The following is a 25,927-nucleotide window of genomic DNA, read 5'->3' on the forward strand; positions in this document are numbered from 1 at the left end:
CAATTTTGTATTCAAAAGTTTCTCCCATACATTGTATTCAGCCAGATGACACAAAAATGCAATAAATCAGAAATTAAAAGATCAATGTGATCTGTCGAAAGGAGTATCTTCCGATTATGCTGAAAATACATATCAAGATTCATGGCAATGCAATACAAAATGTGAAACCATTCATGAAAAATGTGAAACCATTCGTGAAAAGTATGAAACCAGTCATGAAAAATCTGAAACCAGTTATGTTCAAAAGATTTAGCATTTGCTGCATGTTATGATGGGCATTACCTCTTACAAAAATTGCACAAAGAGTAATTTGTCAATATTTTCATTTCCACATTAAGACCATATTTCAACTAGATTATAACTGACAGAACAGTGTTTATAGAACAACTTGTACAACAATCAACATACACACAGCAAATTCAACTACTATAAGAAACCAACCTATTAATTTTTGGAGGAGTGGGGTGAATCTGCAATTGTCTGTGTAGCTGAGATCTGTTTTCTTTTATCTCAAGATAACTAAAATTTTAAAGAAAGTAACATAATGGATATAATATGGTGTTTGTTTGCTGTAAATAAGAGCAAAATAAATTTTCCATCTATTGACAGATCAATACCTTTTTTTTAAATGTCAGATCCTGTCCTAAAACATTAAACTTGCAGTATACCAATGTACATATCATGGTATCTTAAGAAATACTGTGGCACAAAAACTTTTGTGGTACCCAGCTCTAGTACATACCCCCTCCATATTGACATACCCCCCTCCATAATGACATAGGTATACTTTTTATGATATAGGCACAGAAGAACAAATATTGCATAATGCAACAAAGGTACCTAAAAATACAATTGAAAAAAAGCCTGCATATTCATTACTGTAACAGATGCTATGATATCAGGTTTCCATAATTTTTGTTGCAACTGCAATAAATATACATGTATCTATCAAATAGATATTTGTCAATAGAAAATGTCTTACAGAAGCAATTTTGTTTTCATAGTCATTGGTGAGCTGCATGCAAACTTCTTGTGCCTTGGTTTGACAGGCCTTCTCTACACGTTGGTGCCATTTATTTTCTATTACTGAATGCCATGCATCCCACACCTTCTGTGATAGTTTTCGGCGATAAAACTGTCTGGCAAGGTTGCTGGCAAAGCCCTGAAATATAATGTATGCCTGTGAAAAAATTCATACTGATAAAGCGGTATATTTCTCTTTCAGAAGTACAATGTCAAAATTCTGAGAAATTCTAGCTAGTAAATAAATCTAAAAAATCATCTGTTTATTAAATTTTGAAGCTCTAAGTGTTTATTTGCAATTGTGAAAATATTGCTTTATTTGGTGCAATGTCAAAGACAAATATGTATGGGGATGTGGAGGAGTTAAAAAGCTTTTCTTTTTAACTACATATGGATTGTTGGGTTAATAAAAATTGTATTGACCAAACTGATTACAATTTGATGGGGAATGGATTCTTTAAACTAGATTGACAAAATTAATTAAAATTTGATGGAGAATGGACTCTTTAAACAAAATTGACAAAACAATTGAAATTTGATGGGGAATGGATTCTTTCAACTAGATTGACAAAACCAATTAAAATTTGATGGGGTGTGGACTCTTTCAACTAGACTGATCAGATAAAATGAAATTTGATGGAGAATGGACTCTTTAAACTAGATTGAGAAAACCAACTAAAGTTGATTGAAAATGGACTCTTTAAACTAGATTGAGAAAACCAAATAAAATTTGATGGGGAATGGACTCTTTCAACTTGATTGACAAAACCAATTAAAATTTGATGGGGAATGGACTCTTTCAACTAGATTGAGAAAACCAATTAAAATTTGATGGGAAATGGACTCTTTCAACTTGAATGACAAAGCCAATTAAAACTTGATGGAGAGAGGAATTTTTAAACTGGGTTGAAATATAATACCTGTATATAGTGGAAAACTAAAGTCACTGTCTGGAAATAAAATTGGTAACATATGTACAAACGGAAGGACAGCTGGATATCAAAACATAACACACTCCTCCTCATGGTGGGCATGTAAAAACCTATTCCAGCTCCTTTAATTGTTATTGTTATGGGTTTAATGCCATTTTTCAGCATATGATAGGCTATACATGGCAGCCAGTATATTTGGTGGAGGAAGAACCCGTGAAAAGCCCAGAAAAACCACTGATCTACTGGCAAGCTTTCTCACATACCCACATTGGCTGAATTTGAGAAGGACAGAAATGAGATGATGGTGATCTTTAAAGACCTTAGACAAGCAGTCAGCCATCCAGGGACCCTTTAGCACATTTCATGTGAAATAATATCCTCGACATCAAATCTCACTTACCTCTCGCTTAATATCATTGTGTTTGATCTTCCACTCGTTAAACTTTTTCAACATATCAAACTTCTCTCTTTGTTTCTGCATGGCATTTGTTAGGTTAGAGATGACTTGATCTTTGCGCTCAATAGACTGCTCATAAGTGTGAAGTAGTTCCTTTAATGAGTCAATCTCATTCAAAAGTTGTGTCTTCTCTGACGCATGTCTGAAATATTAAAAAAAACATTGATCAACATATGCACAATCATAGAGGTATTTTGCTAAATATTCTGAAGGGTCCCTATATGGGGTCTGGTCACTGATATTCTAAGACCAAACGTAAGTTCATTAAACATGAATGACCATGACCACACCAGAGAAACTAACCAAACCCCAAAACTTTACTGGAAGAATGGGCATATGGGTAGACAAGGACAGCACTGCATGAAACCACCATATTCATTGTGGGCCACTAACAACAATTATGAAAAGCTAAGACACTTTAAATATTCAGTTCTTAATCGTGAGAGTCGGCAGGTCTGTGCCCAACATTATAAAAATGTTCCCATCTATAACAAAAAAAAACGTCATAATTTTGGATATGACATCATTCTTAAGTTTATGAGATCACAGGCTTAGTGACATCTTTCTCTACATCGTGTGATGGCCAAATGGCAGATGAGTCCATTTTCAAAGAGAGAGTAATTATAAAAGTTATACAAAATTAGGAAAATCCTTAAACAGATACAAACTGAGTTGGAAGCTCTTTTCTGGACCTAAAGCACTTTCTGAATCTGAAATCAGCTGTTGGATGAAACATTTTAATGACGGTAGAAAGACTTAAAGATGATATAAAAAAGGTAGGCCAATGACATCTCTTTCATTAAGATATAATCGATTCTGTGGAAGTATATGTGAGGAACAGTCATATTAGTGTTTGTGAAGTAGAAGTCAACTTTTATATTTCAAACAGAAGTTTTGAGGAAATTCTGACAAAGGAATTGGGAATGCAGAGAGTTTATGCCCTCTAGGCATCCACAGTACTTGATTAAGAACACAGGTTTATGGGTAAAAATCTTCCAGGAATTATCATACGAGTACAAGGCTAAATTTTTTAAAGAAGGTCATGTGATGAAACTACTTTTGAACCTATGAGTTGTTCTAAACCGGTTGGAAACATTATGTTCTTCAACAACACAAAGGAATACCATATTTATTTATTCCCTTGTAAGTTTAGTCCAACTGCAAAATCTGCAGACCCAGATCTGCCACTGGATAATGTGACAGCAGATCTTGGTCCAACAATCCTCTGTGTGTGTATCTTTTATGAACAATGTGTTACAATCATGACAATGTAAAGCATGGACACCTGTCAGTAAAAATATGACCTAAATTTAGGTTGGTACAAGCAGCATGTAAATTCTTCACAAACAACAAATTGTAAATTTTTGTTTATATTTTACAGAAATTAAGTGATTTATATTTATTTCAAAGATGTCTAATAATCTTGTGAAAGAGAACAACAGAAAGAATGAATGAAAATAGCAATGAAAGAAAGGAAGGGAAAAGAGAAAAAAATGTTTGTTTTGCTATGTGCTTTATGTCTTGATGGACAGAAAAAGTCATATTTGGATATATAGCCCATAAATACTTCTCATTTTAAGACCTCACTAACCTTTCTTGTTCTTTGATAAGCTGTTGTCTTCCAGTTTCAACTATTCTGATTTTTGATTGACTAAACTCAGCCTGTAAATAAGAAAATAAAATGTAACAGAGATTCATCCTGATACTTAATTTATTAAATAATGTTAAGTAATTTATGAACTCTAAAGTCCACCACAGCTTTGTTTTCTTTTCAGAAGTCAAAATATGACTTTACTGAAGTAAATAATGGTTCCAGAAGACATGAATTCAAAATGTCCTAAAAATAAAACAATACTTGCAAATGCATGGGCTCATATAGCAAAACAAGAGCCCCAAGTGACCCTGAAATTGCTCACCTGGCTGACCAAATACATGAATCTTACTTCAGTTATACTTCTGGCATATAATGGTTTTCCTTTTTTAGGAATGGCAGCCATGCTCTACATTGGATTAGCATCATTTGTGCAAACTTGAAAGGCCTTAAGTTAAGATGTTTTATATGAAATTTGGTCAATTCTTATTTATTGGCTTTTGAGAAGTCACTTAAAGGTTGCTCAATATTTAGTAACAACATTAGCAATATTACATAGTTGATCATTGTTCCCAATGTTTTCTGTCAGATTTATTCTAACTCTGATGAGCAGTTTTATGTGCAAAAGTCACTATGTTGTTGCTTTTAGTTTTTATAGCAACAGTGACTGTATTAATAACATATAGACTTCATAAGGACCATAATGCATTGTCATATTTGGTTAAAATCTGCACAGCAAGGTTTGAGTTTACAGGTTTTTCTTTATTTTAAGTAAGTGAAGCCATCTTATGGATCTGAACAAAGCCAGAAAGCCTTCAAGCAAGGATGCTTTCAGTAAATTTTGTCAAATTTAAATTTTTTCTAATTTTAGTAACACCTTTGTGAGTCAAATTTGATCAAATTCTGTTAAACAGTCTTGGAATAGTCATTTAAAAAAGATTTTGTATATTTTCAGGAAAAGCAAATTTTATAGTAAATTATGTTTCTCAGAGAATACATAACTGATCACATTAACATCAGGAATATAAGCATGCTACCTCCAGAATCCAGCCCAAACAAACAGACAAAATCTGTCTTTTCTACGTCATGTAGACAAAGGGCAGTAACACCTGCTTATTACCTCTCCTTGCCACTGCTAGGTGTCACTAGTTTTAAGCTGGGCAATAGTGGGGTGGTTGGGAGGGTTTACAAGTAATATGACTGTTTAAATTTTCTCAAAGAAACATAATTTACTATAAAATTTGCTTTCTCCTTTGAATACATTCCCCAGATTAAATTACCATTAGAAGAATAGGCAGTAGGTTGAAGGATGCTGAACATGATCTGTATACCTTGATTATCCTTTTAGGGAAGAAGATTGGATTCCCTTTCTAGACAGTAACCTGTTATCCTGGCTAAAGCAACAGTGAATGATCATGTGACCAGTGAATTCTATACCTGGTTAAAATGATTATTTAAATCTTATAGTTGAAAATTTTGATCTTTGAGTAATCATAGTATGATGAGTGTATAACCCATTTACGCCGTGAAGACATGACTTGAGAGGTGATATCCTGCTTTCTGAATTCATGGGTAAAAAGAGTCTTTTCCGTTTGCTATACCTTGTCTCTGTGCACTTCAAGTAGTGCTTGTCGGTGAAGACAACATCTTGCAACGCAGCTGCTTTCAACTTAGCTGAGAGGGGCAGATCACTACTCTCCAAATGCCCAATGATGGTAACTGATTCTTGGCCAAAAAGCCTGGCCATGTCAGATATTTTGGGTCAAGTGAATGGGCATGAAACTCAATTACCCTGCAAGCTGAGGGTTTGAGGTGCTTGAAGGAATAATGTACTGATTCTACCCCAGTCCATGAAAACATGCCACTTTCCCTCACAAGCCTTTAGAGTGGAGGGTCTCTTGCTCTCAAGATTCTCTCCACAATTGCAAGTCTGAATTCTTTGTCTTGCAAGGTGTTCTGACAAAAACCAACCATGAAGGAGAAGATGGTCTGGGCAGGGGTGAAACACCAGAGATCTTGGTTGTCTGAGAAGGTTGGCTGGCTGTAATGTGGGTGATTCAATTGCTAGCTCAAGTAGACCACTGACCCAGGATTTGTACCATCTGAGAGGGTTTATCAGAATTATCTTGCAATTCTGATGCCACATTTTCTATATTAATTTCAGTACAAAGCCCAGTAGTGGTGGTGGTGGTGGTGATGGGGTAAGCAAAGGCCCACAACTAATACCAACTGATTTACTACAAATCTATGGCCTTAGCTTCTGGGTCTAGGACTGGTGAAACAAAGGTGGGCAGTTTATGGTTCCACCTTACTGCAAAAAATGGCATCAGATGGCCCCAAAGTGCCCAAATCCAATGAAAAACCTGACCCTGTCCAAACAGAACATTAGCCAAAACATGGTGTCTGCCGGGAATGTGTCTGACCTGCAGTTCAATCTTAAGTTGGCAACAACTGTGTTGCTGTCTGCCGTACCAGTTGACACATGTTACTGACAGAATGGCATATCCAACTGTGACTGCAACATAATTGCATTCATCTCCTCCAAATATCACACTGTCGAAGTGGTGGAAGGTGTTGTCCTCCTGATTTGACAGGGGTTGGGTGGTGTCAACATGATAGCATGCTGTACAGTGCGATCTAAACTCATCAAGTAGTTTGAGAAAGTGATGAACTTCACAAAATATAAGATAATTAAAAATAATGTATACCACCTATTCTTCAATCATTATTAGTCCAGATACAGTTTCATACACGAAGACTTGGATTTAGGTTTATTCCTAATGAGATTGTGCATGGAAGGGAAGCAAAGAAAATGACAACAAGGGAAGACAATGGGCAAAATTTAGTGCCATTTGAATATATAAATAAACCGAAAAGATGACTTTTTGTCTTTTGGTTGGGCTGAATTCAGGAGGTAGCAGACCTAATGTTATAATTTCAATGTCACTGGGGAATGTATTCAAAGGAGAAATAGATATTTATGAACAAAAAATGGAAAGTTGCTGGGTCTCATCTTTACAATGGTGAATAAAGCTCCTCATGGACTCCTTATTCTGTGGACTCCTAATGGTGGATTGGTATCAGTTTACCATACTTCTGCCAATGAAAGAGCTTTTCAATACCACCATGTAACTCAGCTGAGTGAATCTGTGCTGGAGTTTACCATACTTCAGCCAAGGAAAGAGCTTTTCAATACCACCATGTAATTCAGCTGAGTGAATCTGTGCTGAAGTTTACCATACTTCAGCCAATGAAAGAGCTTTTCATTACCACCATGTAATTCAGCTGAGTGAATCTGTGCTGAAGTTTACCATCCTTCAGCCAATGAAACGGCTTCTCAATACCACCATGTAATTCAGCTGAAAGCCTATTATCTGCTTATTATGCTTAATTAGAATATCATTTCTTGACAGAAGAGCTCTCAGAATAAATTTAAAAAAACCTAAACTGACCTCTGGCAGTGATCAATAATGAATCACTATTTTTAAAAAATACTGCATCAGATTTACAAAGTAAACTTTATTTAGTTAATCTAAAGTATGACTGACAAAGTAAACTTTATTTAGCCAATCTAAAGTATGATTGACAAAGTAAACTTTATTTAGATAGGTCAATCTAAAGTATGATAAACATTTTGTAAACCTAAGCCCTGCTTGATCCACAGATGTAGACAATCATTACAGACTTGGATCCATCACCTGGGAGATGGAGACAAATATTGGGGGTGGGGGGGAAGGGAGCTAAACTTAACTGACAAGATTAGGTGATATGCAACTTAGCTGCGGAATTCAAGTTTGTAATCCAGTGATCCAGAATATGAACATGTACATAAGCCATAAATGGCAAGGAAAAGTTTTCAGTATGCTGGAATGCATAACCCGTTCCATGCCACAACGTCTCCCCACTGTATCTAAATTAAAAACACTCACAGAACATTAACCTGAAGACTGCAAAGCATGCAACAAGAAAAACTGAAAATAACATAAACTGGAAGCTGCCATATACAATGGTAAAGAAAAAAACACACTTATAACATTTATAGTGCACATTTATCATTACAGAAAAATCTGAAAAACTTAATTTAACAATGAACATTTAACAAATGAGTGACCACTTCGAATGAGTGACCACTTCGAATGAGATGAGCCACTTTACACTTGAAAATATACTATTAAAATCAGGAAGTAAAAGAATACCATAACATTTCTTTTTAGATCTAAACACCACTGGTCCAGCAAATTTTCCATTTTGCCAACATCAGGGTCCATAGTTCCTGAGTAAACTCTTTCATATTCCTCTGTTGTGACAGCCTTCACTGATGGTAAAGATAACACTGAAGACGATGACTCCTTTTCTTCGGCAAATTTCCGTTCTTGACCCTTCATCTCCTCTTTGAGGCAAGTTGCAAAAAAATCTTTAGGTAGTGATTCTGAAAGATAAAATTAATCAAAGTCAATATATTAGCTTCCAAATTTCTTTAGAAAAAAATTAAATAAGAAAAAAAATTCATTCATTTTGGTTTTTTTTTTGTTAATTCTATAGTATCTTTTAGATTACAGTAAATATCATTACACATTAAAAAAATCACAAATTTTAAATTTGCTAAATTAATGAAAAAGTTATATATGAGTATAATCAACAAGTACCTAGCCACAGCTGCCAACCACAGAGTACAAAAATACTGACTGCTTATGACAAAAATACATTTCTGGAACAAATACTGATTTCTAAAACTTTAATGCTTATGTAACTATTTACAATATCTACAACCATCAGTACAGTAGGACAATAACTTAATTATTTAATGTCAAAGAATGCATGTGTTACACTCTTACATCTTCTGAATGGGCACCCGTTTCCATTCAGAAGGGGCAACAATACAACACATACTCAGATACAGGCTGTTTATAGGAACCTTTTCCACACCTTGTTTTTTTTCTCCAATCATTACTGATTCCAATGTACCTTCTATCAATGATAATCTGAAATATGTGTAATGTTTTTTTTTACTAAACTGTTTTCCTTCTAGCACATGAGCAATCCTTTGTGATTTTACTGTCTGGAAAAAGTGCAAAATAAATTGCTAGCAACACTAGTAACTGGGGAAGGTTCATTCATAAAATCAATTTAGTAAAGCAAACATCAACCAAATTACATCAAGGTTCTCTCAAACATTTATAAACATTGCAAATTCAGACAGTTGTTTATGACAAAGCAGCAAGCTGATGTTTATTAGCTTTTTGATGATGTTTGATGTCATGGGCACTTCCATGCCAAATAGCGGAATCACAATTACACAATTTGTAAAATGCAAGGCTTTCTCCTTTACTAAATGGTTTCACAAATCTAAACAAGATGGCACAATTGTCCTTCCAGTTTTCTTTTCTTTTCTTTGCTGGTGAAAATTTTAAATCTTCTGCTTTCCTTTTCGACAGGATTAGAAGTTGAATATTACAAACAGCAATACCTACATACTTACCTAGTTACCCACCCACTTACCTACCTACATGTCATAAAAACAAAATACAATAAAAATAATATTTTTTTTATGATATCAGAGTTTAAGCTGAGTTGATAAAAAGCAAAAAATAACATGTTTACATTATTTCTTTCAAATCAATGTTCTTAACATAGGCTTATTAAGCTATTACTGCTCTCCACCCACAAAAGCCAGATTTTACTGGGATCAAGTCAAAGGCTTTTTTGAGTAACCTATGAGTGACAGCCAGTAGTACATGCATAGTTCATGCATCAATAATTACCTAGATTAGCCACTACAACTGAGGCTTTGTACAAAAGGGGTGCAGCATGCAGTACACTCATCTAATACATGTGCTCAGTCACATGACATGTACAGTAAACCTGCTGAGGGTAACTTACCACAACATACAATGTATGCTGATTACTATGAAATGCATACCATTGAATAAAGACAGTTTTTCCTAATTCACACTGTGCTGGTCTGAAAGCTATGAATGCTGGTACATAGCATGGAGAAATCTATGGGATCATAAAACCTGATATCTCAATGGTCACTCTGATGTCATTTTGGTTGCAAGGGTATATAATTAACAGAGATGCATCCAATTATCAAGTTTCATTACTGAAACATAAACAGCACCCAATAAATGAACTTGAAACACTAAATGTCAAAGTTACTGATGCAGAAAATTTAAGTAACAGAGACCTCTTTTTGCAATAAGTATGTAAAACGTATAAAGATGCATCTTGTCAACAAGTTTCAAGATTATAGGAAGGATAGTAAAACAAGCCAAAAATGCAAGTGCTCATGGGCTAAAAACACAAAACTTAACCAAAGTTAATAAAAGATTATGATGAGTGTTTGTTGTAAGGATATAACAAAGATGCATTTCATCATCAGTTATTCTGATCTAGGAAGAAAAGAGCCTGATTAATGAACACCAGACACAAATTTAAACCAAGCTGGTTAAGTGTAAAATATGGGTCATAACAACCTGGTTCTGAAATGAATGAGTAGTGTTAGGACTATTTAATTTACTTTAATTTATTTGTTAGGTTTTAATATTTGTTTTACTTTGTTATATGCTATGGGTAATGAAACAATGTATCTAGTTGCTTTTTTTTAATATCTTTCTCAGAGTAAGAATCATTAAGTTAAGTCAAGGTCATACCTGGACTATAGGTAACAAACTTCTTTTTTATCCAGAAGAATGAACTTTTGACCCTCATCCGGGAATCTGTTTTGCGTCTTAATTAGTCATATAACTGATGTTTTGATAAAGGTTGGGCTTAAAACACTCGACATGTTAAGTTGTATTATGTTGTGTCCAGTTTGGGCTGAATTTTATTTTATTCAAATAAGTGAATTCAAGTGATTATTTTCCCTGGAAATACCAAAGTGGTGTGACAAAAATTCTTTGACAAAGACATTCACTGGAATTTATACTGAATTCAACACTGGAATAATATTTTCTGTGATTCAACAAGAGATTGTTGACAAATCTGCACTTCATAGGTTATTAGAGACATGATCGCCTTCAATTTTAGATCTCTTCAGGACTCAAGCTTAGAACTTATTCATGACATTTTATTACTAGGACTTGCATTTTTAATTCTTGGATTACAAACTGGATTTAATTCACAATACCGTAAGTTCTTTTTTCTCAAATTTCACTTTGTATTCTAGGGAAATAAATTATTTGATAAATGTTTACAAAGCTTGTTGTCTTCACTCTTTTCTGTTACTAATTTTAAGAACATACATAGACTCATAACAGTAGTGCTCATTAATGTGCATCACATCACCAAGTTTTGTGATTCCAGGTATCGATACATCTATTCATGAACTAAACACATAAACTTCACCTAAGCTGGTAATGTGAAATATAAGTCAATGTGACCCTTTGTTGCAAGGATCTGGTACTAACAGATTAATATAATCTTCTAGTTTGATGATTCTATCATGAATAGACCCTGAGAAACCAATTGTTTTCAAGTAAAATATGTTTCTTCAATAATACGTATCCAAACATAATACCTAAGGAGAACTACTACTATCTCACAAATCCAGCACTCCCAGGCTAAAACATTTAAAAATGTTAAAAGTTGTCTGCCCATCTAGGTGTCAGTTAGAGAGTGATCTCTTGATATCAGAATTGGCACCAAATTCTGTGAATTCTTTAATTACTACTTTCGCTCATGTTGAGTAACTCTCTACAGACAGAGAGGACTCAAAATGCATTTTGGAAGTTTTCTCCATACCAGCAAGTTGCAGAAGTTTCATTTTCATGTGGAAGTATACTCCATCTTGAAATTTCAAACTTTTCTGTTTTTATCTTTCTTCAACAGTAAAGTTTCTGTCTTTTCAGTGTTATTACTTTGCCATCTCCACACACTTAAGCACCCTTGGTACATACCTACACGTGTCACAATGGCATTCTCTCACATTGCTATAGCTCTATTTAATTGGTGCAGGTCTGGTGTGATATAGAAAATTTGTATAACATTGCTGTATAATTTCCATTATGTCTGGATGCATATGGAAAGTCTTCTATATTATCTAATCATAGAGCACACTTCATAGCTTTATATGATGCTTGACTTATTTTACCTGTATAGACCATCAGTAGGTCTTTCTACAGGTAACATTGCCTTACTCTGGATACTGTAGTGTTCACTTCATAAGTGTCAACAATGGACCTTCAGTGCAATTTTATTTGCATGTATTGTGTGTACTATAGAAAATTTATTCATATTACTGTATAGTTCCTACCCCAGTTGGATATGCACAGGTAAGTTTTCTATGCATTGTTTAGTTATAATGCCCACTTCATAGTTACTATAAGTGATTTTAACTGTATAGGCAGTCAGTTGGCCTTTCCTACAGGTAACTTTTTATTAGAATTTATATTTCAGCATCCATTTTGTAAGTATTAATAGCAATGCTTTAATACTTCACCTGTACAGACCACATACAACCTTTTACACTGTAAAAGTGTGTAGCTCTGCAATGGGCACAGACACTCCGAAGTTTAAAAAGTAGGATGTGTGCTGCACTACACCTGTATATATTGTGTGCTCGACATTTGTCTTACAGATTTTTACCATGGGTGAGACAAGACTGACAACAACTCTACTTGTCCGACTTGAATATTATAAGTACAGAAGTCAATAGGAAGCAATACAAGTGAAACTAAAGAGGAAAGTGCAGAGGGATGAGGATGTCAATCAATATCACTTGCTGTGGAGCGAGATAGAAAGCAACAACAGCCTCAGCCTCAAAAACTTAACATAAAATGTGAAATGTAGGTCACAGGGAACTTTTATTAAAAAGGTGTGGTACTAGCAGAGATGCTTACAATGTTCTAATTTGATGATACTAGCATAAAGAGAACTTGGGAAACAAACTTAAAACAAAATTTATCCAAAAATCAGTATATGTAAAATATGGCTCAGTGACCTACATTTGTGACAAGGGTGTAGTGCTCATCAAGATGAATCCCCATGCCAAGTTTTATGATTCCAAGTATAACAAGATTCACAGAGTGGTCTAAAGCGCTCTCCGTTACGGATCACTACCATCTCACCTCTGTCTGCGTGGGTTCGAGTCTCGGATTCGGCCAATGTGGGTATGTGAGAAAGCTTCCAGTAGCTTCTCAAGTGTTGGTGATTCTTTCCAGGGATTTCCCAGGTTCTTCCTCCACCATTAGTACTGGCCGCCATGTATAGCCTATTACATAACAACATAAGAAGATTCATACAGTGTTCAAAAACCTGAGGTAAATCCAAAAACTTAACAATGTACAGGTATTGTACATGTACCAAGATAGCCATGAGCCCCTTCCCCAGGAGGTAGGTGCCATCAAACTGACTTTAAACTGTTGCCTAGGACCTAAGGAGAAAGAAGAATTGAGATGCAGTAAGACTGGAACATGTGAATGTTTATATCAGTGTGATGCCTAGGGTAGTATAATAGTTCACCTCTACTACATAAAGAGGATGTAATAAATAGAAAGTTCAGACCTGCCAGCCCTAATAAGACCATCTCAGTAAGGCAGATGATTTTTTTCCATAAGCTTGACCAGTGTTTAGTAAGGTGTAAAAAATATCATGTACTGCTATTGTAAAGTTGGAAAACACGGATTTTAAAAGTTTGGGATTTGAAAGTGAATAATATAATGACAGTAAACATTAAGTTTGTAAACTACACATAGACCTTATTAAACTCTAGTGCAGTTACACAAACTTCAGTTCCAAACCTATGCAGCTCAATGGCTTTTTGCTATCTCTCAACCTGATGTAATGCTTGGATTTTTGTTCCATTTCACATAACAAAGGTAATCATATCTGCTGCCATCAGACATACTCAAATTGACATGTGCTATCCATAAATGTAATTGTGTCCCTTTCTACTTTTATTCACAAGAATCTAAATATTCATTTTTATTCTTCTGTGCTGATTATTAACACTTTTGAAGAGGCTTATTTTCCCTTTCATCTTTAACAAGGTATCGCTTGCTGGATGCCATTTTTCATAATTCTATAATCTACAGTTTCATCATTCAGACACTTTGCATGAAAAACATGTGTAGTTTAATGCACCTGAGGTACTAATGTAAAGTTAGTCTGGTTCCCTGACTAGCTCCACTAAATCTAATATCAAACCAAAATCCAAATAAAACATGGATGAGCCAATTATCCAGATTTTACAGCAACAGTCATATTTCCGTAGTGTTTGCTTTTAATCCATAAGTCTGTATTTTAAGGGTAATTTTCATAAAACTTATGACAAAATCATAAGGGTTGGCAGATCTGGAAAGCTGGATAAAAGAGACCAGACTGTAGATATGTGTATTGACAAGGATGAATGGGTTTCCCTAATACAAACTGAAATCTTTATTTGAAGAAAAAAAGAAAAAAAGTGAAATGCTTTAATTACAGGAAGTAAGAATAGTATAACTGGAAAGTACTGGACACTTACTAAATTGAACATCTTCTAGATCTTCGAAATCTCTAGATATTGGACTCTGGCCACCAAAGTCTGGGAGTTCCTCCAAATTCCTGCTTACACGGACAACCACTGGAGTAACATCTGACTCCTGACCTGACTCATCAGCTGTAAAAAAGGTTAAATGTGCACTGTCACTATCTTTATAAAATAAACAGCACTACCGTTAAAATTTGGAAATGTCATTGATTCTTGGATTAAATACTTGGTTAGAGAGCTTATTTTCAAGTTAGACGTATTCCTGAATAAAAGTATTAAAATGTTTATGATCAAAACACCGCATCAGCATAACATTCATGGCTGTGTTATTCAAGTTTTACTTTTGTCAGCTGAACTTTACAACTAATCTCTTTGTTGTTGTTTGGGCGTAATTCCATTTTTCTGCACACAATGTAACTGGTGGAGGAAGAACCCAGGAAAATTCCCAGAAGAACCACTGACCCACAGGAAGCTGCAGGCAATCTTTCTTACAAACCCACACTGGTCAAGTCTGAGAAACAAACCCATGTGGACAAATGCCAGATGGCAGTTATCAGTAATTGCAATCACTTTAAACCAATCAGGCCCACACAGCTAATCTGGTGTTACTTGAGCAACTATAAAAAATGAGTGAACAGTAATGACTAATTAAGATATAATTCTGTTATTAGTCATAAACATTTTCATTCTTTTCCTAGATTCTTGAGTCCTTATAAGAGGAAAATACTTTTTGATATATTTCACATTTTTAAAGTTCAGTATACAACTGATTATATCAACCATAGCTGTCAAAACTATGATTACATCTAAACTGACACATAGCTAATTATCTGAAAAAGTGCAGAAAATACCACAGGCTACTAGATAAACTATGAAAAACTGATGAATTCTTTTAAATTTAAGACCATGGACTGATAGTGCAACAAGCAATTAGAGCTGACCCCACCTGCCAATATAACAAAATTAAAAGCCAAATACATTTTTAAGTCAAACAGGAGCCAAAACTCCAGAAAATGTGGCCAGAAAACATTTTAAAAAAGTCAAATCAGATGTTGTTACAGTAATATAAATTTTAGAAAAGATAAAAATCAAACTTGAGCTAGGTCTATCTCACATGAAGCTTCATAATAAATTTCCTTTCATGCAATTCTTTCATCAGAAACAAACTTGAAAAACTTGTTATATATCATATAGGGGCCATAACGCTGTGTTAAATCTTCCTGGAAAATGGGGAAAATTGAATGTGTAAAGAAAGCCTCACACCAAATTTGATTACAGTCCATTAAGTCATTCAAATGACCTTAAGCAGAAACAAAACTGAAAGGTGAAGTTTGAAGTTAAACAGGGGCTGTAATTATGTTACATTCTGCTGGAAAATGATGAAATTTAAACTTGACCCAGATCTTCATGCAGAGCCCCATTCCAAATTTGATTACAATCTATCAAGTCCTTCAAAAATTCTAAAGCAGAACAATATCAAAAAGCCAATTTCCAAGTCAAACAGGGGTCATAACTCCATATATTTTGCTGGAAGATGGTGAAAACTGAACTCACACCAAATCTGATTTCAATCCATGAAGTCCTTTTTAAGTTCTTGCACAAAAACAAAATTGAAACACCAAGTTCTAAGTCAAAAAGTGTTCATACCTCTTAAATTTTGGTGGAAAATGGGGGAAACTGAACTTTACTAGGTGTTCTTCATGTGAAGCCTCACATTAAATTTTATTAAAATCCATAAAATCAAAAACGGAAAACCTAATTGAAAGGATCTAAGAAAAACAGAGGTCACAACCCCTTTACAGTTTGCTGGAAAATGGTTGAAATTGAAATTGACTTAGGTTTTCTTAATGTAATGGCTCAAACAATGAAGTCCTTCAAAAGTTCTTGAGCAAAAATTAAATGGAAGGCAAAGTTTTCAGTCTAACAGGGGCCATAATTCCATCAAATTTTGTCTCAGACCAAAATATAACGATATGAAAGCATCATAATTAGAGTCATATTTACATCTTTCTTAATTCATTAAGAGAATCAACTGGAAAAAATTCAAAAATATTATTAACTACCATGCATGAAATCTATGGCAAAATGATACAGAAGTATTGGAACTATTTGGTCACTGAAATAAAGACTCAAAGAGCTGGTGTGCCCTTTTTTCTCTCTCAACCTTATGGATAACAGCTTTATTTGTGGGTTTGTCCTGTGACGGACTAACATCCATCCAAGAAAGACATGTCTTATCAGTGCCTTTGAAAACTGCAGTAGCACAGACGGTTTCATAAGGAGTTGACCTGTGATTGACTGGCATCCATCCAGGAAAGACATGTCCTACCAGTTACTTTGAAAACTGCATTAACTAGAAGGTTCAGCATAACTAGAGAAAGACTTACAAAAAGTAGATACCATAAATGTGGGGAGTACTGGGTACTTTTCAAAACCAAAATATTTAAAATTTTCCAATAACAATACTAATGTAAACCAATGTGTTGCATAATGAACCTGAAAATGTCTATGATGTGCAGTATATAACATTTAAACGTTGAATTAATTTTTAGGTTCATTCACAAAACAAAATTTTCTTAAAACGTTGAGGTGAAACTGTTACTAGGAGTAAACACCAACAAGTTGTACTTTTAGATCTGCAAGAAAACGAATTACACATCAATTTAATGCTATATTTTGTATACCATTTTTCTCCCTGGTGACCGTAATGAGAGTTTCCCTGGCAGGTGGAGACTGAGCAAAGGATTCCCTAGCATCGGTCAGAGTTCTGCCAACAGTAGCCGGGTTGTACTTTGGCATCACCACTGCATACTTTAGTAATTCATCATATTCTTCCTAAATTATATTTTAAAAAAAACAACACATAAATAAATACAAAAAACAGGTTTGTTTGCATCTATTGCTTCAAAGTCATAATGCTATAAAAAAAACAAACATGAACCATAATGTAATAAAGAAACAAGAACCATATTTTAATTATCGCATGATAATGCACCTTACATAAGCTTCAGATATAGGAAAGGGCAAGTGACACCAAAATGCAAAAGTGGAACCGGAAGAACAAGCATGTGATGATGTTGTACCCTACATATGAAGTGAATCTGGCAATAGATTATTGCAAAAAGAATTTGGATAAAATAAACAAAAAATCAAATATAGGAATATTAACCTAGTAAATATATTGCCTGGCATCAAGGGGCTACAAGACTGCTGGGTCTGGGCTACCATATGTTGAAGTCTGATAGTACAGTGGGCTACAAGAATGCTGGGTCTGGGCTACCATATACTGAAGTTTGATAGTACAGTGGGCTACAAGAATGCTGGGTCTGGGCTACCATATACTGAAGTCTGATAGTACAGTGGGCTACAAGAATGATGGGTCTGGGTGATTACCAGAGTAGTCACCAGAATGTTGCATTGGGCAACCATATAAAAGTCAGGTAGCCAAGGGAACTATCAGAATGCAGAATTCTGACTGCCATATATTTAAGTCAAATAACAAATAAATCTTAAAGAAAGATTTATCTCTGAACCTGGTTATAATGTAATTCAGAATAGTTGTCCTTGACATACAACAGTTGCAATATTTGACCAAGTCTTTTCTTGTGTATGCATACATCACATGTACAGAGGAGTTTGTATCAAAAGATGAAAGAAGTTTCGGTTCCTGTATTATATGGTTCAGTTCTGTATATTTCTAGCTGATTTTGAGTAAAGTTGGTTTGAAACAGTGATGTTGATCATGTTTATCTGATTTCAAGAAGTGATGTTGGCCATGTTTATCTGATTTCAAGCAGTGATGTTGGCCATGTTTATCTGATTTCAAGCAGTGATGTTGGCCATGTTTATCTGAATTCAAGCAGTGATGTTGGCCATGTTTATCTGATTTCAAGCAGTGATGTTGGCCATGTTTATCTGATTTCAAGCAGTGGTGTTGGCCATGCTCAGCATCTGATTTCAAGCAGTAATGTTGGCCATGCTCAGCATCTGATTTCAAGCAGCGATGTTGGCCATGTTTATCTGAATTCAAGCAGTGATGTTGGCCATGTTTATCTGATTTCAAGCAGTGATGTTGGCCATGTTTATCTGATTTCAAGCAGTGATGTTGGCCATGCTCAGCATCTGATTTCAAGCAGTGATGTTGGCCATGTTTATCTGATTTTAAGCAGTGATGTTGGCCATGTTTATCTGATTTCAAGCAGTGATGTTGGCCATGCTCAGCATCTGATTTCAAGCAGTGATGTTGGCCATGCTCAGCATCTGATTTCAAGCAGCAATGTTGGCCATGTTTATCTGAATTCAAGCAGTGATGTTGGCCATGTTTATCTGATTTCAAACAGTGATGTTGGCCATGTTTATCTGATTTCAAGAAGTGATGTTGGCCATGTTATCTGAATTCGAGCAGTGATGTTGGCCATGTTATCTGAATTTGAGCAGTGATGTTGGCCATGTTTATCTGATTTCAAGAAGTGATGTTGGCCATGTTTATCTGATTTCAAGCAGTGATGTTGGCCATGTTTATCTGAATTCGAGCAGTGATGTTGGCCATGTTTACCTGATTTCAAGAAGTGATGTTGGCCATGTTTATCTGATTTCAAGCAGTGATTTTGGCCATGTTTATCTGATTTCAAGCAGTGATTTTGGCAATGTTGATCTGATTTCAAGCAGTGATGTTGGCCATGTTTATCTGAATTCAAGCAGTGATGTTGACCATGTTTATCTGAATTTAAGCAGTGATGTTGGCCATGTTTATCTGAATTCAAGCAGTGATGTTGGCCATGTTTATCTGAATTCAAGCAGTGATGTTGGCCATGTTTATCTGAATTCAAGCAGTGATGCTGGCCATGTTTATCTGCATTCAAGAAGTGATTTTGGCCATACTCAGCATCTGATTTCAACCAGAGGTGTAGGCCATGTCATCTGAATTCAATCAGTGATGTTGGCCGTGTTCAGGATCGGATTTCAACCAGTGATGCTGGCCATGTTCAGCATCTGATTTCAAACTGTTGCATTGGCCATGTTCAGCATCTGATTTCAAGCTGTTGCATTGGCCATGTTCAGCATCTTATTTCAAGCTGTTGCATTGGCCATGTTCAGCATCTGATTTCAAGCTGTTGCATTGGCCATGTTCAGCATCTGATTTCAAGCTGTTGCATTGGCCATGTTCAGCATCTGATTTCAAGCTGTTGCATTGGCCATGTTCAGCATCTGATTTCAAGCTGTTGCATTAACCATGTTCAGCATCTGATTTCAAGCTGTTGCATTGGCCATGTTCAGCATCTGATTTCAAGCTGTTGCATTGGCCATGTTCAGTATCTGATTTCAAGCTGTTGCATTGGCCATGTTCAGCATCTGATTTCAAGCTGTTGCATTGGCCATGTTCAGCATCTGATTTCAAGCTGTTGCATTAACCATGTTCAGCATCTGATTTCAAGCTGTTGCATTGGCCATGTTCAGCATCTGATTTCAAGCTGTTGCATTGGCCATGTTCAGTATCTGATTTCAAACTGTTGCATTGGCCATGTTCAGTATCTGATTTCAAACTGTTGCATTGGCCATGTTCAGTATCTGATTTCAAACTGTTGCATTGGCCATGTTCAGTATCTGATTTCAAGCTGTTGCATTAACCATGTTCAGTACCTGATTTCAAGCTGTTGCACTGGCCATGTTCAGTTTCTTCTTGAATCACAGAAAATATTATTCCAGTTTTTGAATTCTGGATAAATTCCGGTAAATATCTGTCCAAGAATTATCAGTGCATTTTAGTATTTCCAGGGAAAACAGTCACTTGAAATTCAATAATTTTAAGAAAATAAAAATTCAGCCCCAATCTGGACACAACTAAGACAACTTGACTTCTTAAGTGTTAAGGCATGACTGATAAAATTCTTATCATAAAATCAGTTATAAGACTAACTAAAACACGAAACAGATTCCCGGAGGGAGGTCAAGAGTTCATCTTTATAGAAATAATAGAAGTTTGTTTACAAATTAATGCATGCCTCATGTCACACAGTCCAGGTATGACACTGACTCAACTAAATGATTCTTACTCTGAGGAAGAATTTTAATTTTTTTTTAAAAAGTTGTTTACCAAAACTGTCATTGATTTTAAGGTCAGCAACTAGATACAATGTTTCTATTATTAGGTATTTACCCCAGTGAAATAAATTTTAAAAGATCAATCAAGTCAAACAGAACTGAACTTAATTCTGAAAAAAATAAAGTCCAGTAAACAATATTACATTACATCAACATGTAATGGAATAAAAAATATTTAAAAACTAACAAACAATTAATTTAAATATACATAACAATTAAATCACTTTAGTTATCTATTAATTCATCGTAAATTAAAGCAACTCACCTGTAACCTTGTGGAAACAGAACTACCAGGGGAATCTGGAGGAACATCTGGAAGACTATTTTCATTTCCCGAAGATGACATGGTCCCTGAGGTCTGAAAGTAAATAAAGAAAATATTGATCCATTTTTCTTTTTGTATGGTTCAGTTATTTGAAAGAGGCAAATAAGTGGACTGAAAGGAAATAATAAAGCATAGATAAATTCAGATACCTAGACAGATTGTGATATGGATGAATGGACATAAATGCAGAAAGAAATAATTCAGTTAAGTATTAAAGTAGACATTATTGTCTAATTTATTGTACTAGTATCATGTATTGATTAGATATTTGTTTGCGTGATGCTGCTTTTTTTCACATTTTCACAATAGTAAGTTATGTATGACTTGACCTTATAGTGCTTCTCAAATTCATCAAAAACCATTGTCCTATATGTTTATGGCCCACATAATTATATGCTAAATCTTCAATCACATATTATTTTGACTTGCTTTTGATGAATTGTATATATTCCTTAATTTATCTGCCCGATGATTTAAAAAAATAGACAATCTAATGAAGAGGTACTTCCTAAACAGTCTTGTCTGCTAGTATTACCCAAGGACAAGTTCACTTACAATTTCAAATTGATTTTATGAAAAAAATAGAGCAAGCAAATCAGTTCAAATCCTCAACAAGAAAAAAAAAAGTGATTTTCACCAATTCTATTCTTAAACACAAATAGGTACTTTCATATCAATGTCAAAGTTTCAAAATACCAGTTGGTATGTTTTCATCAAATGATAACTTGTGGAGATCAGGCTGTGATAACTTGCTCAGAAAAGAGTTAATGGTCGATCGACTATTAAAACACATGCATGTGAATGTGAAAGAGCAAAAGGCAAAGTTTACATTTTGTAATGAAGTTATCCAATTCACTTGGTATTGTGACAGCTGACAATATGAAATCCTTATCTCATGAAATTACAAAGACAGCACTACAAAAGATTAATTCCATGTTAAGTATTGATGTTAAATCCCAGAGATATCAAAGTATATACAATAATATCATACTTTATTTAGAGGCACAATATGAAGATGCAGAAGCTGTGCACTAAATTTAACAAAGACTCTCTGCACTGCCATCATGTAGCCACTGTTGAAAAGACTATCTGCCTGGTGACCCGTGAATACATTAGAGATGAGTCAGACTTACTTGGAATCATCTTCTATCGAATCCTCCGGTGAATGTTGGGTCATTACAATTTAAATGAAGAGCATCGGTTAACAGATGGAGGTGGTAAAACCAGTCATGATAATGTTACAAGTTCTGATTGCCTCCCTTCCCCCATGTAGTCTTTTTAAACAGTTTTATTGTTGTAACTATACCCTGCAAATGCTTACATTACAAAAGCTTTTATTGGGGGGGGGGTACTACCCACTGGACCCAGTGGGTTCAATTACTCAGAACCTTGCCAATTTATTTACACCCCTACCACAAACAAAATTTAAGGATCTGCACGTGGATACAAGTACATGTAAAATGATGGAGTGTACGCTTTACTAGTTTTAATGATAATGACTTACTGGTAAAAATTTAGCATTATGGTATTTAGGTACAAAAACAAATATTTTTCACACATGAGCTGTACGAATAGCGAAATTTCAATTATGCATGCAATGGCAATGAGTATATACTTTTGAGATGTGGAACATGTTGACTGTATCAATAATCTTTCTCAGTTAAAGTACAAAAGGGCAGCCATGCAAATAGCCTTGGTTTTGATCTATGCTATATGTGTCTCTCTCCAGAAAGAAAACCTTCAAACAATTATGAAAACAAAAAATTCTATATAATAATGTGTAATGATTAGAGATTTTTAAAAAAAGCCAAAATGAAAATCCCAGAATGCAGCCATTGGGCAATCATGCATGCAAAAATTTGGGAATTCTAGTGCCAACATTTGGGTAATAGAATATAAAAACAATGGCTGCTTTGGTTATCTCTAAAACAAATTCTTAACAGTATAAACCTTTGACTAGTCCTACAATGTAAGACAAAGCACTTGTTGTTTTTGTTTAAGTGCTATGTCTTATATCCAAATAACAGGTTTGTATAGCGTGTTCCGCTGTCGTTGACATCGGAACGAGTAGTCAAATTTTCAGGAATATCTCACACATTGGGCAGGATATACTGACACTCTTCCACTAATTTATGTGCAGTTAATATATTTACTGTGCTGTATTTATGCTGGCGGAATGAAAATATGACACTAGCAAATGGACACATTTTCATGTTCTGTTGAGATCCATTTGAATTTGTTGCAATGCGACATTAGTTGAGGTATGCCGAAGTATGTTTAAGTAGGTTTATGTGGCAGATATGTTTCTTGAATGAAACAAAACGTTGCCTTACAGTTCTAATAGGCATGATATATTTTTATTCCTTTCATTAAAGAATAATATTTCAACTTAACCCAATTTTGGCATGCCTGGCTTTCATCACTTTCCAGACAACTGAAATGTAGACCAACGAAACTTGAAAACAGGTCCATTTCTTTTGTGAGAATTTGTTACTAGAGAAAAGACATCAGATAAGTAAAGTCTGACAAAAACATTATAACTTTACTTTGTAGAAAAGTGTCGTTATTGGTTGCCAGTTGTGTGTGATGTTTCTGAAAATGTGACTTTCATAATACTGTTAGTCGACATCAGAACATTCTACACAGCAACATTAGTTAGGCAGTAAGACCCATCACACCCCCCCCCCCAGAACAAAAATATCAGGTGATGTGTCTTACGTTGTAGAACTAAACCTTCTACATGTTCAATATCCAGCTACGGAATCAATGGGTTTGCTTTGGCTGCAATATATGTATGGATTAGATAAAGGTTGGAAACTGGGAAAATGATAATTAGTTGCTAGAGATTTTTTTAGCCAATCCCAATTTTCTGCAAAGTTTGCAATAAAAGCATGAATAAACCAGATCAGGCATCAAAGTATGTTTAAAATAGATTAGGCATCACATCTTGGAACAGTTGGCATGCTTAGAACATGACCTCATGAGAACCTTTCAAACGTAATTTATACAAATGCGTATATTATATAACTTGCATTAAAATGAAGAAACTGCAGAGACAACCTTGTGCTATCAAATCATCAGCGGCAGTAATAAAAAACTTGTCAGTGTCACGAAACAAGTTTAGACCCGCTGTATCCAAGACAATAAATTGCATTGTTGCACGTTTTACAATTATTTTGTCCATGATATTTAAACAGTGATAAATAAAAGAAAAAAGATATTAAAAATAGTATGAACCTTAAGTATGAAATCAGAAGCTTATTTGAAATTCTCGAATTATTTATAGACCTTCTTCCCGCCGATCAATTATTCGGCCATGTTGTAAACAAACTAGTTTATTAACCTACGACGATTTGCATTGGGTGAAACTTTTTCTTTCGGTACTAATGATTGGATAAGTTATTTTATTCAAGGGAGGCAAAAACTGTTATATAATACATAAACAAACTTAGAAGTTGAAATTACGATACGGAAAATTTTTATCACACTGCCGTTTAAAACCTATCTTACAGTAAAATTCACTCAGGTAATGTAGGCGCATTTACTCAAATTAAATTTAGTCGGTGTTCTAAAATTGAATACTAAAATCAATGCCTATTCAATATGAAATTATTGGGTACTAAACTGGATGAAGAAAAGAGCATGTCGGGTCTAATTTTTGATTCTTTATTTCAACATGTTTAGCTTTCATGATGACATCATAGTGCATGACATTCAATCTGGTTTGTGCTGGATCACACCATTACATTGACCTCATCCAAAAGTGTCAACATAATTTACTATTCATTATGACACTAAATACTTCTCGCGGCATGTATCTAATGACCTTCCAAAGGAATAGTATTAGGACCCAAATAAAATGAATAATTGCCATTTAAAAGTATGTGTAATAAAATTTCATAAAATGACACCCATTACTGAAATAGTTGGTTCTTGAACACTTAAATGACCTGTTAGACGGTTACTACAGAAACAGAAGATACAAAAAGCTTTATTTTTAAATTTATTATTGTACTAACATTAACTTATAAAACTTTAAAAAAATCAGTTGCATTTTATGATTTCAAAGTTCTAGAGAAGTATAAACAATACTTGTAAACACCTCCTTCCACCTTCAAATCTATCAAAATAGCTGTGGTTATGACAGTCTGAGGTTGATATCTAACCTGAGTGTTTTAAAAGGAATTATCAATGTTAAAGCTGCTGAGATTAAAGAATATGAATAAATATATGCTATAAATTCATTTTAGTTATCATATTTTGTTAAATCTTACATAAAAAGTTCAAAATAATCTATTATATCATGAATCTTAACATTGTACGTTACCATAAATTCAGCTTTTCATTTCTCATATGTTTGATTCTATATTAATAATTTATTAATTATAAATATAATGATTCTATATTAATAATTTGTATTATAAAATATTTTATATACAAATTTCACATTTATAGTATTCAATGAATTTATGATATTATAACATATTAATAAATGAATTTAAGATATTATAACATAGCAAATAATAGTAAAACAGTGACTACTACTATATTTTACTAAAATAACATAACAAAATAACAAAAGTAAGACAAACAAGCACTTAAAAATATTAAAACATAAAACAACCCAAAAGATATTTTACTGACACAAATAACATAAGACAAACTACGTTTACTACTTCTTCAGATCTGAGGAGAAGACTAAGAAATATAAAATCCCAGTAAAGTTTTCTACATTTCACATTTATGATATTTTGAGAATTCTTCTAAGGAATTGATGTATTTATGTCACAAAATTGTTGAAGTAACTAAGACTGGAACTCCAAATTAAATAAAAAAAAACAAAAACAATCAGTAATATTCCATTGCTGGCGAAATTTTATTCCACTGCAATTATTGTAAATACATTTTTTATTGAAAATCCCAAAAACTTTTTAATCACGTGGCAATCATCAAAAGAAACGGAAGACACATGCTACATAACATTCCAGGGGCAGGGGTAAAACTAATTATCATTCCACTGTGTTAGTCC

General features: G+C 34.3%; 1 protein-coding gene across 1 annotated transcript in view; it reads right to left on the reverse strand.

Annotated features, from left to right (window-relative positions):
• LOC149792996 (centrosomal protein POC5-like) overlaps positions 1-24,217 on the reverse strand; it is a 38,672-nt gene extending 14,455 nt beyond the window's left edge. The window contains exons 1-8 of the mRNA XM_089966859.1: positions 24,136-24,217; positions 20,839-20,931; positions 17,156-17,306; positions 14,466-14,600; positions 8,200-8,432; positions 4,004-4,074; positions 2,356-2,554; positions 983-1,162 (exon numbers count right to left, since the gene is read on the reverse strand). Coding sequence (XP_089822985.1) covers positions 983-1,162; positions 2,356-2,554; positions 4,004-4,074; positions 8,200-8,432; positions 14,466-14,600; positions 17,156-17,306; positions 20,839-20,919 — 1,050 coding nt within the window. The 5' untranslated portion in view covers positions 20,920-20,931; positions 24,136-24,217. The remainder of the gene's footprint in view (positions 1-982; positions 1,163-2,355; positions 2,555-4,003; positions 4,075-8,199; positions 8,433-14,465; positions 14,601-17,155; positions 17,307-20,838; positions 20,932-24,135) is intronic.
• Between the last annotated feature and the right edge of the window lie 1,710 nt (positions 24,218-25,927).

The sequence above is a fragment of the Sinohyriopsis cumingii genome, chromosome 8, assembly GCF_028554795.1.
Source record: "Sinohyriopsis cumingii isolate HCF-2022 chromosome 8, ASM2855479v2, whole genome shotgun sequence".
NCBI lineage: Eukaryota > Metazoa > Mollusca > Bivalvia > Unionida > Unionidae > Sinohyriopsis > Sinohyriopsis cumingii.